This window comes from Globicephala melas, chromosome 16, assembly GCF_963455315.2.
Source record: "Globicephala melas chromosome 16, mGloMel1.2, whole genome shotgun sequence".
Classification (NCBI taxonomy): Eukaryota; Metazoa; Chordata; class Mammalia; order Artiodactyla; family Delphinidae; genus Globicephala; species Globicephala melas.
In genome coordinates, this window is record NC_083329.1 from 31,450,678 (window position 1) to 31,472,349 (window position 21,672).

At 43.5% G+C, this 21,672-nt stretch overlaps 2 protein-coding genes across 4 annotated transcripts in view; both read right to left on the reverse strand.

Annotated features, from left to right (window-relative positions):
- Positions 1 to 21,672, reverse strand: part of ENTPD1 (ectonucleoside triphosphate diphosphohydrolase 1) — a 115,340-nt gene that overhangs the window by 23,763 nt on the left and 69,905 nt on the right. For all 3 annotated transcript variants that reach the window (XM_030865175.3, XM_030865172.3, XM_060286588.2), the window contains exon 2: positions 12,823 to 12,950. Coding sequence is in view for 1 of the 3 variants with exons in the window: in XM_030865172.3 (XP_030721032.2) it covers positions 12,823 to 12,950 (128 nt within the window). In the remaining 2 variants the exon portion in view is untranslated. The remainder of the gene's footprint in view (positions 1 to 12,822; positions 12,951 to 21,672) is intronic.
- Positions 3,105 to 6,012, reverse strand: LOC115857819 (ral guanine nucleotide dissociation stimulator-like 2). The gene is given in 2 exon segments (XM_030865161.2): positions 3,105 to 5,045; positions 5,048 to 6,012. Coding segments are annotated over 2 exon segments (2,322 nt in total). The 5' UTR covers positions 5,910 to 6,012; the 3' UTR covers positions 3,105 to 3,585.

Consider the following 21,672-nt stretch of genomic DNA (forward strand, 5'->3'; position numbering starts at 1 on the left):
ATTTTCTGATGATGCCCATTCTAACTGGTGTGAGGTGATAACTCATTGTAGTTTTGATTTGCATTTCTCCAGTAATTAGTGATGTTGAGCAGCTTTTCATGTTCTTCTTGGCCATCTGTATGTCTTCTTTGGAGAAATGTCTATTCAGGTCTTCTGCCCATTTTTGGATTGGGTTGTTTGTTTCTTTAATATTGAGCTGCACGAGCTGTTTATATGTTTTGGAGATTAATCCTTTGTCTGTTGATTCATTTGCAAATATTTTGTCCCATTCTGAGGGTTGTCTTACCATCTCTTTATGGTTTCCTTTGCTGTGCAAAAGCTTTGAAGTTTAATTAGGTCCCATTTGTTTATTTTTGTTTTTATTTCCATTACTCTAGGAGGTGGATCAAAAAGATCTTGCTGTGATTTATGTCAAAGAGTGTTCTTCCTATGTTTTCCTCTAAGAGTTTTAGAGTGTTTGGCCTTACATTTAGGTCTCGAATACATTTCGAGTTTATTTTTGTGTATGGTGTTAGGGAGTGTTCTAATTTCATTCTTTTACATGTAGCTGTCCAGTTTTCCCAGCACCACTTATTGAAGAGACTGTCTTTTCTCCATTGTATATTCTTGCCTCCTTTGTCATAGATTAGTTGACTATAGGTGCGTGGGTTTACCTCTGGGCTTTCTATCTTGTTCCATTGATGTATGTTTCTGTTTTTGTGCCAGTACCATATTGTCTTGATTACTGTAGCTTTGTAGTACAGTCTGAAGTCAGGGCGTCTGATTCCTCCAGCTCCGTTTTTTTCCCTCAAGACTGCTTTGGCTATTCGGGGTCTGTATTGTCTCCATACAAATTTTAAGATTTTTTTGTTCTAGTTCCGGAAAAAATGCCATTGGCAATTTGATAGGGATTGCACTGAATCTGTAGATTGCTTTGGGTAGTATAGTCATTTTCACAATATTGATTCTTCCAATCCAAGAACATGGTCTATCTCTCCATCTGTTGGTATCATCTTTAATTTCTTTCATCAGTGTCTTATAGTTTTCTGCATACAGGTCTTTTGTCTTCTTAGGTAGGTTTATTCCTAGGTATTTTATTCTTTTTGTTGCAATGGTAAAAAAAGAGTGTTTTCTTAATTTCTCTTTCAGATTTTTCATCATTAGTGTATAGGAATGCAAGAGATTTCTGTGCATTAATTTTGTATCCTGCAACTTTACCAAATTCATGGATTAGCTCTAGTAGTTTTCTGCTGGCATTTTTAGGATTCTCTATGTATAGTATCATGTAATCTCCAAACAGTGACAGTTTTACTTCTTCTTTTCTAAATTGTATTCCTTTTATTTCTTTTTCTTCTCTGATTGCCATGGCTAGGACTTCCAAAACTGTGTTGAATAATAGTGGTGAGAGTGGACATCCTTGTCTTTTTCCTGATCTTAGAGGAAAAACCATTGAGAATGATGTTTGTGGTGGGTTTGTCATATATGGCCTGTATGATGTTGAAGTAGGTTCCCTCTGTGCCCATTTTCTGGAGAGTTTTTATCATAAATGGGTGTTGAATTTTGTCAAAAGCTTTTTCTGCATCTATTGAGATGATCATATGGTTTTTCTTCTTCAATTTGTTAATATGGTGTATCACACTGATTGATTTGCATATATTGAAGAATGCTTGCATCCCTGAGATAAAACCCACATGATCATGGTGTATGATCCTTTTAAGGTGCTGTTGGATTCTGTTTGCTAGTATTTTGTTGAGAATTTTTGCATCTATATTCATCAGTGATATTGGTTTGTAATTTTCTTTTTTTGTAGTATCTTTGCCTGGTTTTGGTATCAGGGTGATGGTGGCCTCATAGAATTAGTTTGGGAGTGTTCCTTCCTCTGCAATTTTTTGGAAGAGTTTGAGAAGGATGGGTGTTAGCTCTTCTCTAAATGTTTGATAGAATTCCCTGTGAAGCCATCTGGTTCTGGACTTTGTTTGTTGGAAGAATTTTTTAATCACAGTTTCATTACTTGTGGTTGGTCTGTTCATATTTTCTATTTCTTCCTGGTTCAGTCTTGGAAGGCTATACCTTTCTAAGAATTTGTCCATTTCTTCCAGGTTGTCCATTTTATTGGCATAGAGTTGCTTGTAGCAGTCTCTTAGGATGCTTTGTATTTCTGTGGTGTCTGTTGTAACTTCTCCATTTTCATTTCTAATTTTATTGATTTGAGTCCTCTCCCTCTTTTTCTTGATGAATCTGGCTAATGGTTTACCAATTTTGTTTATCTTCTCAAAGATCCAGTTTTTAGTTTTATTGATCTTTGCTATTGTTTTCTTTGTTTCTATTTCATTTATTTCTGCTCTGATCTTTATGATTTCTTTCCTTCTGCTAACTTTGGGTTTTGTTTGTTCTTCTTTTTCTAGTTCCTTTAGGTGTAAGGTTAGATTGTTTATTTGAGACTTTTCTTGTTTCTTGAGGTAGGCTTGTATAGCTATAAACTTCCCTCTTAGAACTGCTTTTGCTGCATCCCATAGGTTTTGGATCCTTGTGTTTTCATTGTCATTTGTCTCTAGGTATTTTTTTATTTCCTCTTTGATTTCTTCGGTGATCTCTTGGTTATTTAGTAACGTATGGTTTAGCCTCCATGTGTTTGTGTTTTTTACATTTTTTCCCCTGTAATTGATTTCTAATCTCATAGCATTGTGGTCAGAAAAGGTGCTTGATATGATTTCAATTTTCTTAAATTTACTGAGGCTTGATTTGTGACCCAGGATGTGATCTATCCTGGAGAACGTTCCGTGCGCACCTGAGAAGAAAGTGTAATCTGCTGTTTTCAGATGGAATGTCCTATAAATATCAGTTAAATCTATCTGGTCTATTGTGTCATTTAAATCTTCTGTTTCCTTATTTATTTTCATTTTGGATGATCTATCCATTGGTGTAAGTGAGGTGTTAAAGTCCCCCACTATTACTGTGTTACTGTCGATTTCCCCTTTTATAGCTGTTAGCAGTTGCCTTATGTATTGAGGTGCTCCTATGTTGGGTGCATATATATTTATAATTGTTATATTTTCCTCTTGGATTGATCCCTTGATCATTATGTAGTGTCCTTCCTTGTCTCTTGTAACATTTCCTTTTAGAGTTCAGGTAGTGTTTTGGTTTATTAGTGTTGTCACAGTGACAGGAACACCCAGAGTAGGAAGAGGAACTCCTACTAGAACCTTTTTCTTACCATTCCCTTCCCCTGGGGCTCAGAGCCTCTAGGCTTTTCCTTTCTCCCTACTTCCAGGCTTTCCTTTCCCCCTACTTCCAGGCCTTTCCTTGGCCCTTAGCATGCTAGGATGTGGCCAGGAATCAGAAACGGATCCTTTTTCCAGCACTAGCTGTGTGCTGCATTCATGGAAAGTGGGAAGCTATACACAGGTATCCGTCTTGGGTACCAAGATTACCAGTTCCCATAGGGCTGGATCTCGGCTGTCTGGTAAACCACTGGCGCTTCACTGCCCCAGGGTGGTTGGCCATCCTTCTGGATTTTTTCCCAGTGCAGCAACTGCCACCATTCAGGATGGCTCCCCACATCTGGCACGGCCACCATGAGTTCTAGGAGCCAACAGGGCTTCCTCCTCAGAACAGTGCTCGGGCCATCTTCCTCCCTGTGGCCTTGATCTTGGGAAAAGAACCCCCTCTTCCCTCACTTGGGGGAGTTCCCGAGGCAGAAGGGCCACTGGCATGGCCCATTGTAGCAGTGGAGGGCCGTCACCGCTGCCGCAGGAGGAAATCGAGTGAAGCTCCGTCCATAGCGTAGAAGACGTTAGCCGAGGGGGGGATAGTCAGCTCTCGCTTCCCTGGGAGCAGCTGCACTAGCTCATACTCTGAAGCCACCGCAGAATCGTGATTGTTTTTCTTAAGGACATGACTGATGACACTTGGAGCCTTGTCCTGGCTTGTCACCAAGATGCTCTTGTAGACACTGCCGTCTTCCCCCAGCTCCATCTGGACTTGGATGATGCGGCAATCAGAAGCCCCTGGCCCAGGCCCCCCTCCCCCATATCCAGCCCCCCTGGAGGCCCCTTCTGCACCCCCACTGAGTGGGGAGCCACAGGAGGCTGAGCAGCAGTGACCTCGAGAAGGCCTCAGGAAGGAAGTTGGGGGAGAGAAGTGGCTGGGATCAGCGGGACTCTGCAGGGCTGGAGTGCTTTCCAGGGCGGAGTCCAGAGATGAGACAGACGGCCACTTCATGTGCTGGGCCAGCCGGGTCAGCAGTGGAGCGGGGATTCCAGGCACCTCCTCTGCCACCACACTGGGCCAGTCCCAGGAGACAAGGGGTGTGGGACCTCCAACAGAACCCAGCACCTCTGTCCACTGTGAGATGACCAGCGTAGGCCGAAGCACCTGCAGGGCAGGAGGGTAACTGGTACTGGATGGCTCCACCTCACAGGACATTTGATGGCTCTGGGCCTCTGTCAGTGGCCGGAGCCCCTGTAGCCACCGCTGGATATCGGGGTCAGGTCGGAGGTCATAGCCACGACATTTGCTCTGGAGCTGCCTCAGCTCAGAAAGGACAGTAAACTCCTTCCTCTGCTTGTCAAAACTGATGTATCCATTCTCCAGCTCATCCTTGGAGGCTGCGTCCAGCATCACAAGGTCCTTCAAGAAGGTGCCAAGGTATGGGACCACACCCCCACCCTGGGAGCCAGACCTCGGGGACTTCTTGGAATTTGGCTCCAGAGAAGGCTACAGCTTCACCTCCTGCAGGAGGAGCTCCCGGCTCTGGGAATAATTATCCTCCTCGGAGAAAATCTGGCAGAGGCTGGAAAAGACTCTGAGGCTGTCCCTGGCTGCTTCCTCCCAGGCTGCCCGAAGCCTGTGGATGGGGCTGGATTGCAGGGCCAACACCACAGCATATACTGAAGAGAAGTTTCGGAGCAGACGGCACTCCTCTGCCACACGGATCCACTTCTCCAGCATCCGGGCCCTCTGGGGTGGACGGAGTGGCCGTATGGTCACCTCCTCAGGCCCCTCTATGGTTGAGGTAGCCCCCAGGACAGAGCTGACCACTGCCCCTGCCACCTTGTTAAACTGTGAGCCCGGACAGATGGGCAGAGGTGGGAATGTCCTGGCCGGTCTCTGTGACCCCACAGACCCCCCAGGCACTGAGAGGGGACCAGATTGAGAAATAGCTCCGCATCTATCAGGGTCAGCTGTTTGGCCAAGTGGTCAGCAAGGAACACCAGGACATCCGTGGGGTCAGCAGGGGGATCGCCGGGGAGGGCCAGGGGCTTAGGAAGTTCGGGGGTCTGGGGGTCCACCCAGGACCGGAGGTTGCGGATGAGGTCAGCGCTGCCCCCCCCAACACCCTCCCCTGCTGCATACCCTGTCCGAAGCAAGAAGCTCTCAAGCCGGTCAATCTGACCCTTGACCTCAGAGCCAAAATCTTCAGGGTGAGAGGCTAGCCAGGTTGACAGTACAGAGATGGCCACCCCTTTTGTCCTCTCTAGCTCATCAGTAGGATGAGATTCAAGGGCTTCCAGCCTGTCAGCCATAAGCCCTAGCAGGGCAGGCGTGGAGGTGAAGGCCCAGTGAGTAGCCAGGAAGGCTGCTGTGAAGGTCACGTCAGTCCTTGATGTCCAGGCGTCCAGCAGGTGTCGGACCAGGGCCTCCAGAGTGCCAGCTCGGAGCCTCTGGGAGTAACGCGGGGGAGGCCTCAGGGCCAAGGGATCAACAGGCCGATACTGGTGACTTGTGACAGTAAAGGTGACACCATCCTCCTCCTCGTCCCAGACAGACACAGGGGCCTCATCGTCTTCCTCCTCCTCCTCCTGCCCCCCGCCCACACCCCGGCCACCTGTGCCCCTACCCTCTTCGGGGTCTCGACTCCGGAAGCTGCTCAGCACGACTCCCCCGGGGGGGCTCATGTCCCAAAACAGCCACAGGGGCCGCGGGAGCATGGCCGAGTGAAGGAATCAGTGGGGTCGGGCCATGGGGGCGCCTGCTCAGGAGGGGTGGGGGCAGCGCGGGTCCCGGGCCGCTGTTCCCGTAGGTCTCCGGCCCCTGATCCTCTTGTAACATTCTTTATTTTAAAGTCTATTTTGTCTGATATGAGTATTGCTACTCCAGCTTTCTTCTGATTACCATTTGCATGCAATATCTTTGTCCATCCCCTCTCTTTCAGTCTGTATGTGTCCCTTGGTCTGAAGTGGGTCTCTTGTAGACAGCATATATATGGGTCTTGTTTTTGTATCCATTCAGCAAGCCTGTATCTTTTGGTTGGAGCATTTAATCCATTCATGTTTAAGGTAATTATCGATATGTATGTTCCTATGACCATTTTCTTAATTGTTTTGGGTTTGTTTTTGTAGGTCCTTGTCTTCTCTTGTGTTTCCCACTTAGAGAAGGTCCTTTAGCATTTGTTGTAGAGCTGGTTTGGTGGTGCTGAATTCTCTTAGCTTTTGCTTGTCTGTAAAGCTTTTGATTTCTGCATCGAATCTGAATGAGATCCTTGCCGGGTAGAGTAATCTTGGTTGCAGGTTCTTCCCTTTCATCACTTTAAGTATATCATGCCACTCCCTTCTGGCTTGTAGAGTTTCTGCTGAGAAATCAGCTGTTAACCTTATGGGAGTTTCCTTGTATGTTATTTGTCGTTTTTCCCTTGCTGCTTTCAACAATTTTTCTTTCTCTTTAATTTTTGCCAGTTTGATTACTGTGTGTCTCAGCATGTTTCTCCTTAGGTTTACCCTGTATGGGACTCGCTGCGCTTCCTGGACTTGGGTGGCTATTTCCTTTCCACGTTAGGGAAGTTTTCAACTATAATCTCTTCAAATATTTTCTCTGGTCCTTTCTCTCTTCTCCTTCTGGGACCCCTACAATGCAAACGTTGTTGCGTTTAATGTTGTCCCAGAGGTCTCTTAGGCTGTCTTCATTTCTTTTTATTCTTTTTTCTTTATTCTGTTCCACAGCAGTGAATTCCACCATTCTGTCTTCTAGGTCACTTATCCGTTCTGCTGCCTCAGTTATTCTGCTATTGATTCCTTCTAGTGTATTTTTCATTTCAGTTATTGTATTGTTCGTCTCTGTTTGTTTGTTCTTTAATTCTTCTAGGTCTTTGTTGAACATTTCTTGCATCTTCTTGGTCTTTGCCTCCATTCTTTTTCCAAGGTCCTGGATCATCTTCACTATCGTTATTCTGAATTCTTTTTCTGGAAGGTTGACAATCTCCACTTCATTTAGTTGTTTTCCTGGGGTTTTATCTTGTTCCTTCATCTGGTACATAGCCCTCTGCCTTTTCATCTTGTCTATCTTTCTGTGAATGTGGTTTTTGCTCCACAGGCTGCAGGATTGTAGTTCTTCTTGCTTCTGCTGCCTGCCCTCTGGTGTCCCTGTAGCTTTAACAGCAACTTCAGCAACCTCATCAGTCTGCCTCAGTTAGCCCTTTTGAATAAACAAAGCTTGTCCTTTTGAATGTGACTTTAGTACTCTATAAACAAATCAGGTCTCCATTAGCTACAGTGATGCTGGCAGGGCCTGGAAACAGAGACCATTTTCCTCCTTTCTTTTTTCTTCAGTTGGAGTTTCTAGACCTTTAATACAAACTTCAATTTTGTTGTTGTTTTCATTTTTTTAATTGTGGTAAAATACACTGAATATAAAATTGACCATTTTTACTATTTTTAAGTGTACAGTGTAGCATTAAGTACTTTCAAATTGTTGTGTAACCATCACCACCACTCATCTCCAGTTGTTGTTTTTTTAAAGTCCACTGGAGTAAAAATAATATATTTTCCAAGAGTATTTGAGGTTGAAAATTGAGGTAAATTCTTCCAAATTCTCCATAAAAAGATAAAGTCACAAGCGCTCATCTAAGAACAGCACTTCAGTTCCCGGTGACAAAAGCAGATGCCTGGGGACAGGCCACTTTCCCTTAGCAGCAGTTGGAAATCCTGGGAGCACCCAGCTCAGTGACCACAACACACCAACAGCTAAGGGCCTTTCCTAGAACTTATCTCCCCCAAAGCAGTGTTGACAGCTGGTCTCCACTGAGGGCTTCTGATGTGCTGGGCACTCTGGTAAGTGAGTTAGTGGTATGATATTATTCCATTTAATCCTCACAACCATCCTCCAAGTAGGTACCATCTCCATGTAACACATAAGGAAACAGGTGTAGAGAGAATACACTTGCCCAAAGTCTCAGAGCTGGCAAATGGCAGATCTGGGATTGAAATCAAAGCTGTCTGGTCCCTGGCCAGCATTCCACAGAAGTGGCAGCTTTTAATTAAGGCACGTGGTTTGGGACTGGATCAGTTTGGTGCCTTCGAGAGAAACCTGTGGTGTTCTGTGTGTGCCAGAATGTACAATGTTTGTGCTAAAGGAATATCTGACAACTCGCTAACTGCCAGTGACAAACCAGCAATTAAGGAAGTGGTAAACCAAGCAGACCTCAACTCTACCTCCCCGCCAAGTCCACCAGGACAAAGGCACTTTCCCAGGGGACACAGGTACAGCTCATGATTCTTCAGTTCATTAAGCCCTATGTTTGTTTGTTTCTGCAACGTGGTCGTTGCGTATCTACATGGCAGTAGTTCCCAGACTTCAATGTCATGAGAACAGCCCAGGACGCCTGTTACCTGTGTAGATTCCCAGGTTCTGCGACCTGGAGGTTTGAACTGGGTATGCTCTGGGAGTGAGAACGGGGAGCCAGCATCCGCAGGGGAGCCTGAGGCAGAGGCTGACAGATTCTGCTGTCGGGCTAGTCCTTCTTCACACGCTCTTCACAGCCAAGGAGGCAGCAGTTTTACCTGTTCAAGATGCTCACTCTACTCACTGAGTCAGCAAACTTCTATGAGGCAGCCACCCAAGTCAGAGGCTGTGCTGTCATAATTTAACATTTATTTTGTGACTATCTGGTTAATGATTATCTCCTCCACTAGACTATAACCTTCATGAGGGTCAGGACTTTGCCAGTCTTGCTCAGTGCTGTATCCCTAGGGCTTAAAGCAGAGTAGACGGTCAATGACTATTTATTAAATGAATAAATTGAGTGAAAGAGTATTAAAAAATAGGCAAAGACAAATGAAACCCAGTCCTTGTCCTCAATATGCTTACAAGCTGGGTAGCTGGGCAAGTAGACTCATCAGTACAATAAAGACTTCCTGTGTTTTGCCAGATGTGGCCCAGGCATGAGGCCACCACCTCCCCAGCAAGGCTGAACCCAGACTGGACCAGGCAGGAAGACAACAAGACTGGATCTTCAGGACTGGAGGGCTGACCAGAACTGGGCTAGAAGAGGGCAAGTCAGATGGGAAGAGGCAAGTCAGATGGGAAGAGGCAGGGAAAAAGATAAGTGGCGATTTGTCACCAGACAGATAGGCTACAAAGATGATAATGATAACACATGAGCTACCAACCACTGAGTACCTGCAATGGGCCAGCATCCTATTCCATACTTCACACTGCATTTACTTTATCCCACTTCATTCCTACAGTAATTTATGAGATATCAATTATCAGTTCTGTCTTACAAATGGAGAAACTGGGGCTCAGAGAAGTTATGTCCTGTGACTGTAAGAGCAGGGCTGAGATTTAAACCCAGGCAGTGTGAACCCATGGCCCATGTTATGTCACACTCTGAGCAGACAGAATAATTATCCCTGCAATAAGACAGGGATGAAGAATCAGAGGCAGTGGGTAGAGAGACAGCTGAAAGTCTTTCCATAGAGGGGCTTATGGCCACCACCCTCTTTAAACAGAAGCATGCAGAGGTTGTTCTCAACATTACATCCCAACGTGTTCCATCTTTATCCTAAAATGTCCTCTAAGAAATCTAATCACTAAGATCTGGTCAACCTAAGTGTCTCTCACATTATCTCCTTAATGCCTTAATTCCACAGACAATGCCTTAGTTCCAGGCTCAACTGCCTTGTCTACACAATGTCAGGAACATCCTAACTGGTCTTTCCTCCTAATCTGCTCTCCAGCCAAGAGGAATCTTGGAAACACAATCTGGGCGTAACCTTCCTGTTTGAAACCTTCGAAGCAGTGGTTGGCAAGCATGACTGCTCATTAGAATCACCTGGGAAGCTTTTAAAACATAGCAGTGCCTGGGCTTCACCCCAGAGATTCTGATTTAATTGACCCAGAGTAGGGCCCAGATATGAGTATTTTTAAAAAGCTTCCCAGGTGCTTTTAATATGGAGCCAATCTTGAGCACTACTAGAGTTGAATGGATGAGACATCCACTCCTGAGCTAGGCAAACTAAGCTCAGACTCAAGTCTCCTCTCCCACCATTCCTTCCTGCCCCATATTTAATATTCCAGCCATACTGAACTGCTGGTGATTCCCCAAGATCACTTGCTAATTTAGGCTGCCACTCTGTAACACATGGTATGGTCTTTGTAAAGAACATGTCCTACCTCACCTTCTGGGAAACTCCTAGTGTTCCTTATTACTTGGCCCCAAGGCTGCCGCCTCCATGAAGTCTTCATGTGACCAGGCACAATTGGTGACTCCTACCTCTGGGCTGCCATAGCACTGCACCTACCTCTGTATTAATATGTCTCTACTGTTCTGAAACTATTTGTACAAACGACTCTCCCCCTACAAAAAGCAATAGGTATAGTGATGCTTCAGATACCTCTTGTGGCCACTTCACATGTCCTTGACCAACCTTCTTACTCCAGCTCCACCTGTACCTTCTCATCTCTCTATTTCTTCTCAGGGTCTTCTCTCCTACCACCTAGTAGGTCACCTGTGGTACCCACATAGCCCTTCTGACACATGTGCAAAACTGGAAGTGCCCAGGAGTTAACAACCTCTGGGACGACCCTTGACCAACAGGGGATGAGAACCAGGAGATAAATCCCTAGGGTAGATCATTCTGAAGTGCTTTCTCCACGGCTCTTCAGAGGGTCCTAGTGGGATCAAGCCAGTGACATTGCTATAAAGGTACACTTCAGATGCCAAAGACCTTGCTCCGTTTTTCCAGGCAAACACAATAACACAGAATCACGGCAGTCTTGAAGACAAACATCATGAATGACGGAAGGTCATCCACGACCACGGGTATTCACCGAGAACACAGAGCCTAAGTCTGTCGTGGATTTTGCCTCCTAGGCAGTCTCCCTCTCCAGTGATGCAATAATGAAGATATAAAAAGGTCAAATCAAGAAGGCAATCATGTACTTTTGGAGCTGGTAAACAAATAGCAAAACCAAGATGTCATGAGCCTTAAGTTGTGAGTGAAGTTTTGCCAGGAGAGCCAATATCACTCAATATTAAAAAGCAAGAGACCATTGACAATGAGACAGTATCAGCCTTCTGTGCTGACAAAGGGACTGCTGTGCACAGCCCCACTGGGTTGAATCTGTGTGGCAAACGGGTGCCAATGTAATATCCAGGCCTCTGCTATATAGCAAATGGCTTGGGTGGTTGGCAATAGTTTCAGAGGCCTGGCATATGCATCCATTTTTCCAGGCTCACAGTTTGGTATCTTCAAATGCAAAAAAATATATACTTCTGTATATGTATTCCAGGGCCTCTGTAGTCAAGTTAACTTCTGCCCACGTGTACGTATGCCTTCATTAGCATATTGGTCTCTTGGCCCTTGAAGATTTATTTATTATAATTCAAATGAAAGTTTAACATTGGTGTATTTGCAATACAAATTTAAACTTACCATATGTTTCTACATTAATGGATTAAATAAAATGATGACCATATTACAAGGTATTAGTGAGCTATCCATGTCTCTGAAATTCTACTTTGATGAATTTGAAAGGAAGCAGAACTAAATCACAGCAGAGTTAATGACCCTAATTATTTTTAATGATACTAACTAGCTCTTCAAATGTGGAAATTTCACAAGAAGTCTGTTCATCCATGAATTCATTTCAAATTACTATATTTGATACATGTATGTGTTCTCTGGGGTCTTTTTTAAGTTGATTTTAAAATTGATTTATTTAATATTTTGGAGATGAGGAACAAGTCTTCTCCACAATCTTTGTCTCCCAAAGTGCTTTATACAGAGCTGTCTAATAAATTTTATAACTTTGGTGATAGTGATAATAATAGAGTAAGGGGACTTCCCTTGTGGCACAGTCGTTAAGAATCCGCCTGCCAACACAGGGGACGTGGGTTTGAGCCCTGATCCCGGATGATCCCACATTCTGTGGAGCAACTAAGCCCGTGTGCCACAACTACTGAGCCTGTACTCTAAAACCCGCGTGCCACAACTACTGAGCCTGACTGCCACAACTACTGAAGCCCACATGCCTAGAGCCCATGCTCCACAACAAGAGAAGCCACCACTATGAGAAGCCCGCGCACCACAACTAAGAGTAGCCCCCGCTCACCACAACTACAGAAAGCCTGCGTGCAGCAATGAAGACCCAACACAGCCAAAAAATAAATAAATAAAATAATAATGGAGTAAAAAGAACAAAGAATGCAGTGTTCAATAAACAAAGAGTTCACTGTTTCCACAATGAAACAGTGAGTAAGAAGCAGAGATAGCACTAGATCGTAGAATACCAGCACAGTATATCACAGATCTGGATGTGGTGAATAAAAACATTTGTCTCTATTAGAATATTGATTTAATCAATTTGCTGAACAATCAAAGACAATCATCTTCCCACCACTAATTGATTCAAGGCGTTCTTTCCTTCAGAATGAGCATCCGCTGCCATTTTACTTGCCCAGTTCCACGGAGACTGACTTGCTCCTGGGCTTCCAGAACCGCAACTTCTACTGTATGCTCTGACTTACCATAACCTCACTTTCCCTCCGCCCCACCCAGGGCCCCTCAAACACATGTGCATGCACACACACACACACACACACACACACTCAGGGGTTTGAGTTACCTTAACATTTTCTGGCAGTGGTTTGTTCTGGGTCAGCCCCAGAGCGAGCAGTGCTACCACAGCAATGACACAGGAGAAGCCAAGGATGCCCAGTATGTTTTTAGAGCAAAATATCTTCACTTCAGACTCTAAAAACAAAAGAAGAATAGAAAATATCAACAAGAAATCAATAGACATTGATTTTCTTCCCCTTTCTATATGGCCTTGTGCTGGCTTTCTGGAGACAGCAAAGATAGATAAAAGCTGATCTTTATCCATGAGGCACTTGCAAAGTAATTGGGAAATAATACAAGAACAAAAGGATTTGTCTGTACTGTGACGAAGGCCAAAACTGAGTTAGTGGCTATGGTAAGGAGAATGGGCAGAATTAGATCGGTGATCAGCTTGTTTAATAGGTCATGTAGGTTCAAGTAACAAAGAAAGCAAGGACAGCCCTCCTCATTTCTAAAATCTACCGGAAAATGAGCATGATATTAAAAAGTATTCAGAGTGTATCATCGAACATCGTAGTCCCTCTACTTCATGACATTTCCTGGCTTGACACATTCCTTCACTTCAACCACACTTAGATGTTAAGTAATTGGTAACAGCGTAGGGGCTGTGGAGTCTTGAACATTTCATCATTCACATTATCTTGTCTATCCTGTTCATACTCTTACCATCATGGGACATAAAAAGTTCCAGAAGGAGAATTCTATAAAAGGCAAATTTACTTTAATCAGGATAAATAGAGCCTACAGCAGAGGTAAACAGGAAATGGAATGGTTACACCATTCCCTCCATTATCATCCTTCCTCTCTCAGCTTCCCAAGCTATCCCCAAGCCTTTTTCTTAGGCTTTGGGGAAGAAAGATAGGATCAAGTAATAAAAAAGCATGTGGAAATGAGATGGGTTCTCCAAAATAGTTTTCACTTCTCTAAGGACAGGGGAAGGGATTAAAGCAACTGAAAGAGGAACCTGCGTCCCCTCCTCCTCTTTCCCTCTTTCTCAGCAGCTGTGGCTGCACCAACACAGGAGCTCCCCTTCGAGCTTGTGAGCACAGGTTGGACTTAATCCAAAGGACTGGAACTGCCTGGGTCTCCAGTCTGCATCCATCTCTAGAATCTTGGACCAGTTTGTACCCATCAGACCGAACAGTACAAAACTTAGGAGAAAAAGTTTTATCAACACCATTATCTATTGCTTCCAAACAAGGGAATCATAAATGAAATATACAGCACTTCCCCCCTTCTCGCTTCCCAAAAGAACCTCAGTTTTGTTCAGATGCCTGCCACTCCCCCAAGCAGCCCATACACCTCCTAGAAAGGGGCTGACTGTTCTGCATAATCCCTCTCCAGTGACTGGTTCAACAGTGGACATATACTCTCAAAATGGCCTGTGAGACCCTGGAGGAAGTCTGCTGGGGCAAGCCTAGGAAAAGAAAGGAAGCATTCTCTCTTCTTCCTCAGACACTGTCCAGCCAAGGATGGCTGAGCAGAGAGATGGAAAGAACTTGATTTCTTAAAGCATTTTGAGCTGCTAAAACAGCTAACCCTGATCTGATCCTCCCATGAGACTTACGCTTTGATCCAATTAGAGTCATGATTTAAAGACCTTGAAGCCAAAACATCCTGGTGTGGCAGAAACGTCCTTTTTGCTGCCAGGGCTCTGGAATTTGGAAAAGAGCCCCCTAAGTACTGCCTACCTACCTGAGTACTACCTACCTCACTTCCCAAAGACGTGATATTGACAAACACAGCTTACAACAAGCACGTTTTAGACGAAACATTACATATCTAATACCCGAGGGTTGCACACTGCAGCAATGTTTCTACTATAATAGAACTTTGAATGCTTTCCTCCCTCAAACTGTCCAAAAGTTCTACCTAGTCATTTCCGTAAATACAACAATTTTGATTATATCATTTTCCTTCCATTCATTCAGGCACTAATCTTAGTAGCCAAAGAAAATGACCAACAAGGTCCCTGATCTTTGGAGTTCACATCTAGTTGGGGAGATAGATGAACCAGAAAAGAAGTATGCAAATAAGTGACTTCAGGTCATGAAAAGTGTTAAGGAGAAATTAAAACCAAGGAATGTTACAGAGTGACTTGCAGCAGAGTTGGGGTGGGGAGATCAGACTGAGGGTCAGGAAAGGCTCTCTGAGAAGGTGACGTTTGAGCTTAGACCTGGATGATGAGAAAACAACAGCTATGAGAAGGAGAAAGAACATTCCAGGAAGAGGAAGTATCAACTGCAAAAGCCCTGAGGTGGGAAATAGATTGATATGACTCTAGTTGTTTCTTTCTTTTCTTAATGAGAATATTTACTAACTCATTATTATCACTGAACAGTTGAAAGTGTACTTTTCCAGGGAACCCACCTATACTGTTGGTGGGAATGTAAGTTGGTGCAGCCACTATGGAAAACAGTAAGGAGGTTCTTCAGAAAACTAAAAATAGAGTTGCCATATGATCCAGCCATCCCACTGCTGGCATATAACCGGACAAAACTATAATTCAAAAAGATACATGCAATCAAGACAGTATGGTGCTGGCACAGAAACAGAAATATAGATCAATGGAACAGGATAGAAAGCCCAGAGGTAAACCCACACACATATGGTCACCTTATCTTTGACAAAGGAGGCGAGAATATACAATGGAGAAAAGACAGCCTCTTCAATAAGTGGTGCTGGGAAAACTGGACAGCTACATGTAAAAGAATGGAATTAGAACACTCCCTAACACCATACACAAAAATAAACTCAAGATGGATTAAAGACCTAAATGTAAGGCCAGACACTATCAAACCCTTAGAGGAAAACATAGGCAGAAAACTCTATGACATAAATCACAGCAAGATCCTTTTTGACCCACCTCTTAGAGTAATGGAAATAAAAACAAAAACAAACAAATGGGACCTAATGAAACTTAAAAGCTTTTACACAGCAAAGGAAACCATAAACAAGATGAAAAGACAACCCTCAGAATGGGAGAAAATATTTGCAAAGGAAGCAATTGACTGACAAAGGATTAATCTCCAAAATATACAAGCAGCTCATGCAGCTCAATATCAAAAAAACAAACAACCCAATCCAAAAATGGGCAGAAGACCTAAATAGACATTTCTCCAAAGAAGATACACAAACTGCCAACAAACACATGAAAAGATGCTCAGCATCACTAATGATTAGAGAAATGCAGATCAAAACTACAATGAGGTATCACCTCACACCGGCCAGAATGGGCGTCATCAAAAAATCTAGAAACAATAAGTGCTGGAGAGGGTGTGGAGAAAAGGGAACCCTCCTGCACTGTTGATTGGAATGTAAGTTGATACAGCCACTATGGAGAACAGTATGGAGATTCCTTAAAAAACTAAAAATAGAACTACCATATGACCCAGCAATCCCACTACTGGGAATATACCCTGAGAAAACCATAATTCAAAGAGATACATGTACCACAATGTTCACTGCAGCACTATTTACAATAGCCAGGACATGGAAACAACCAAAATGTCTATCGACAGATGAATGGATAAAGAAGATGTGGCACATATATACAATGGAATACTTCTCAGCCATAAAAAGGAAAGAAATTGAGTTACGTGTAGTGAGGTAGATGGACTTAGAGTCTGTCATACAGAGTGAAGTAAGTCAGAAAGAGAAAATAAATACTGTATGCTAACTCATATAGATGGAATCTAGAAAAATGGTACTGATGAACCTGGGCAGGAATAAAGATGCAGATGTTGAGAACAGACTTGAGGACACAGTGGGGGAAGAGGAGGCTGGGATGTAGTGAGAGAGTAGCATTGACATATATACACTACCAAGTGTAAAACAGATAGCTAGTGGGAAGCTGGTGCATAGCACAGGGAGATCAGCTTGATGCTTTGCAACGACCTAGAGGAGTGGGATAGGGAGGGTGAAAGGGAGGCTCAAGAGGGAGGGGATATGGGGATATATGTATGCATAAAGCTGATTCACTTTGTTGTACAGCAGAAACTAACACAACACTGTAAAGCAATTATACTCCAATAAAGATTAAAAAAAAAAGACCTATGCACCCCTATGTTCATAGCAGCACTACTCATAATAATCAAAACATGGAAGCAACCTAAATGTCCATCAATAGATGAACGGATAAAGAAGATGTGGTGTATATATACAATGGAATACTACCCAGCCATAAAAAAGAACAAAATAATGCCATTTGCAGCAACATGGATACACAGCTAGAGATTATCATACTAAGTGAAGTAAGTCAGAAAGAGAAAGACAGATACCATATGATATCACTTATATGTGGAATCTAAAATACGGCACAAATGAACTTATCTACAAAACAGAAACAGACTCACAGACATAGAGAACAAACTTGTGGTTGCCAAGGGGGAGGGGGGGAGGTAGCGGGATTGACTGGGAGTTTGGGGTTAGTATATGCAAACTATTACGTTTCGAATGGATAAACAACAAGGTCCTACTGTATAGCACAGGGATCTATATCCAATCTCCTTAGATAAACCATATTGGAAAAGAATGTAAAAAAAAGAATGCGTATATGTGTGTATAACTGAGTCACTGTGCTATACAGCAGAAATTAGCACAACACTGTAAATCAACTGTACTTCAGTAAAAAAATAGAGAATAAAAATAAGGAAGTATACTTTTCCACATTTGCCCAGTTTTTGCAATGATATCCATATTATTAGAATATATTCAAGGCTTTCATCATATTTGTCTTATTAAAGATATGATAAGAAAAAGAACTTAGATCAGAGAGGAAGTTTAGGAATTTTTCATACACAATTTTCAAAAGCTGTATTATCAAAAAAATAATGGCTAAGTTTGTTTTTCATGTGACCGACTAGATTACCCAGAGAGGAATAATTAAAATACTGTGTTTTCTATGAACCATGGCAGGTAATTTTCAAAAGTCCTTATCACATGGAGGAAGCCAGACTCTTCTTAGGAAGCGGTAGCAGACGCGGGGGTCTAGGTGGACATATCTAGGATGTATTCATAAAAGGGAACCACTTCAGTAACTGCCCTCTCTTCCCAGGCCCCAGAGCTCTTTCAGATGCCATGACTGCTACAGTCAAGTTCTGTTACAGAAAATTCACAATGACTGTATTTCCCCCTGAAAAGCTATTCATTTCCCTTGTGGATAACAGAAACGTGACTTATGTCATACAATGTGAAACAGTATTTCAAAAAACAATTTCAGGGAACATTTTTACCGAAAATATCTATCAACAGCAAAGTGTTGTATTTGTTTTCCTTTGAATTGTCTCACTATCCTGGAGAATTCAAGACTGCCACTTCCCTCCCATTCTCCTCCTTTCATATGACAAATGAGAAAGCTTTTCTGTTTGAGGTGAGAGCCAGGTAGAAATGTCAGCTCTTCACTTGACAGAGACAAAAGTGAAGGAAATTCAAGCTCTGAGAAAACACAGACTGATTTCAAGCCAATTAGCTATTTCAGAGGCAAAAAAAAAAAAGCTGATTCTTTTTCATTCTTACAGAAACAGCCATCATGACATCCACAGTTGGCATCCTATTAATGATTAAAATTATGTAATCTGTCCTTAGTCAAAATTCTGCTATACAGAGAAATCCTAGCACCTCCACTTCATGGTACCAAACATTATCCTAAAATTTTACTCCATTAATAAAAGGATTTGGGGTGTTGACAGATGTGGTGGGTTTTTGGCAAAAACAACAAAAGTTTTGCTCTGCGGATTCAGTGAGACTCACTAGATTCAAATCACTTCCAACTTCTGATGGGTCACATCCGGACCAAGCTTGGCTTGTCACATAGAGAACAAAGCAGCCAATACAGACAAGCACTGGAGAGTAAACATCAGTGCAGTGCTGTGGTCCTTCCTGTGTTTACACAGCCCAGTGATGGAAGAATCACTGAAGCTCAGGGGACTGGTCCTAATCTGGCTTTGCCATTTCCCCAACTCCTAGAGTCTCTGCCCCCTTTCTGCGATCTTCCTTCCTCTCCATCACGGAGGAGTTCTTGGTGACACGCACTTAGACTGTTCTCCCACTCAAGGGCTTTAAGATCCTTTCCCAGGTGCTTCATTCCAGGGCCCTTAGACCTAACCTCTTCTATGGTGATATCCACCCCCCTGTTCCAGTCACCCCCACCTCTTCTACAATAGCCCTTTCTGGTATCTCCCTAATTCCCTTTCCTATCAGAATCCATCCTTCATGTGCCTGCCGAATTCCTCCATAATTGACATTCCCAGGGTTCTCCCTAATTAAGAATTTAATGTAGCTTCCTTCTGCTTGCCAGATGAAAGCCTCACTGGTCTACTTGGACCCCTCAGCCCTTCAGAAATTTAAGCCCTTCCCATCTCACCATTCCAATAAGCAGATGTGTGTGCCCGAGATCATAATGCCTGACATTATGACCACTAGACTGTAAGTTCCTTAAGTGAAGGGACTTTTTTTTCTGGCTCATTCATTGCTATATCCCTAGTTGAATGAATAAATGAATTTTGGATTCTGACATTTGTCAACATGAGATTTCCTTCAGTTGGAATTCTGTTCCCCTCTTTCTCCACCAAATCTTTTTCCTTGTCACCTTCAAAAGCAAGCTCCCCTCCGTATGCTCCAAAGCTCAGTTGTTCCAGTAGTCCTCTCTTCACGTGCTACCTCTGGATATTTAATGGATTGGCCTATTTCGGTTCGGGAGTTCTATAGTTGTTGTTTCATTCATTGTTCAATTAGTCAACAATTATTTATTGAATGCATTATACTATTCACAGACCTGCCCTGGGCTCTGAGCTACAGCAGTGAACAAATCAAACAAACATCCCCATCCTCATGGTGCTTAGACGTTAGTCTGAAAGAAAAGATAATAAGCAAGATAAGTAAAATTTATAGTATGTTACATAATTATAAGTGCTAAGGAGAGAGAAAAAGCAGGTGAAGAGGCAGGATAGGGTAATTAGGAAAGACCTGAGATGGTGATATTAAAAGTGATAGGAATAAAGAGAAAGCAAGCATACCACTTGGGCAATAGAATTTAAGGTAACTGGAACTGCATGTGCAAAGGACCTGGGGTGGAACAATGCCTGGCCATAAGGCCAGTGTGGCTGGATGAGTGATGAAAGGGAAAATAGTAAGAGATGGTCAGGGGTGGGGTCACTGGGTGCCTTGCTTGTGGGGCCTTGCAGGTTCTGGTGAGGGCTTTGTCTTACTCTAAGTGATCCGACTTACTTCTAATCATTTGTATAATTTACACTCAGCACCATAGGGGTAAACAAGGAACCACCAGGAATCTTTGAAGTACCTGGATAGGAAGGGTGTGGTCTTTTAGGTGGCGCACCGCTGTCTCTTGTGATCAGGTGCTGAGGCACCCCCGTGAAGTCAGGTCATAGGACAACCACACAGTCAAGTGTGGACAGAGCGTGGTTCTGCTTGTGCCAAGACCAGAGCTGAGAAGACGCATCCAGGAGGAGCAAGTACCATATCATGATAGGTCTTCTCTATACCTTCTGGGCTTCTTGGTGACCCAGGACTGGTGAATCTTTGCTGAGAGAGCACCATTATGAGGGGTCGCCAAGCCAACAGTCACCAGGATCCATCAGTAGAAAGCCAAACTCCACAGACTTCTGAAGGGTGGCTCAAGCTAGAGCAGAGTCCAAACAACCTCGCCTTTGCTCAGTCTCTCTAAGCCTCCAATTCCTTGCATGCAAAATGGGAGTCACAATAGTACGGAATTCATAGGGTTGCTAGGTAAGAGTCAGTGAGCAAACAATTTAAATAACAACCTACAAAAGAGCCCTCGATGCATTCCAGATTCTGCTCTCAGCACTTTAAACACAGCAACTAATTTAACCTTCACAACACTCCTGTGAGGTAGTACTATTATCATCATCTGTATCAGTCTCCTAGGGCTGCCACAACAAATTACCACAAACATGGTGACTTAAAACAATAGAATTTTACTCTCTCACAATTCCGGAGGCCAGAAGTCCAGAATCAAGGTGTTAACAGGGCCAAAGACTCTGGAGAGATTCCTTTCTTGCCTTCTCCAGCTTCTGGTAGCTCCCGGCATTCCTTGGTTTATGGCTGCATCACTCCAATATCTGCCTCTGTCTGCACATAGCCTTTTTCCCTGTCTCTGTGTGTATCAGATTTCCCTCTCCTTTCTCTTAGGAGGACACCAGTCATTAGATTTAGGGTCCATCCTAAAGCCAGAATGATCTCAAGATCCTTAATTACATCTGCAAAGACTTTACTTCCAAATAAGGTCACAAATTACAGGTACTATTATTATCCTCATTATTGTCACTTTACAGGTGAGGAAACTGAGTCAGAGAGAGGTTAAGAAGATTGCCCAAACTTACACTGATGTAAATGTTGGGACCAGGAGTTAAAGTCAGGCATTCTGGATCCAGAGGCCAGGCTTTTAGCCACCACCCTACCCTATACCACATGACTGAGGCTTAGTACGGTGCCTGTTGTGTGGCACTAGCGCTGTACGTAGAAGCCAACCTCATTATCCAGAAGCAAAAGTGACTGACTTTGAGGATTTGGCTGAAGGGGCTGTCTGGACTGTTGTCACTGATGACACCAGACAATGTTATATTTTTAAAATATGAAGTCTTAGAGAACGGACTGGAGGGCACAGTGGGGGAAGGGGAAGCTGGGACGAAGTGAGAGAGTAGCACTGACATATACACACTACCAAATGTAAAATAGCTAGTAGGAACCTGCTGCATAGCACAGGGAGATCAGCTCGATGCTTTGTGACCACCTAGGGGGTGGGATAGAGAGGATGGAAGGGAGGCTCAAGAGGGAGAGGATATGGGGACATATGTATACATATAACTGATTCACTTTG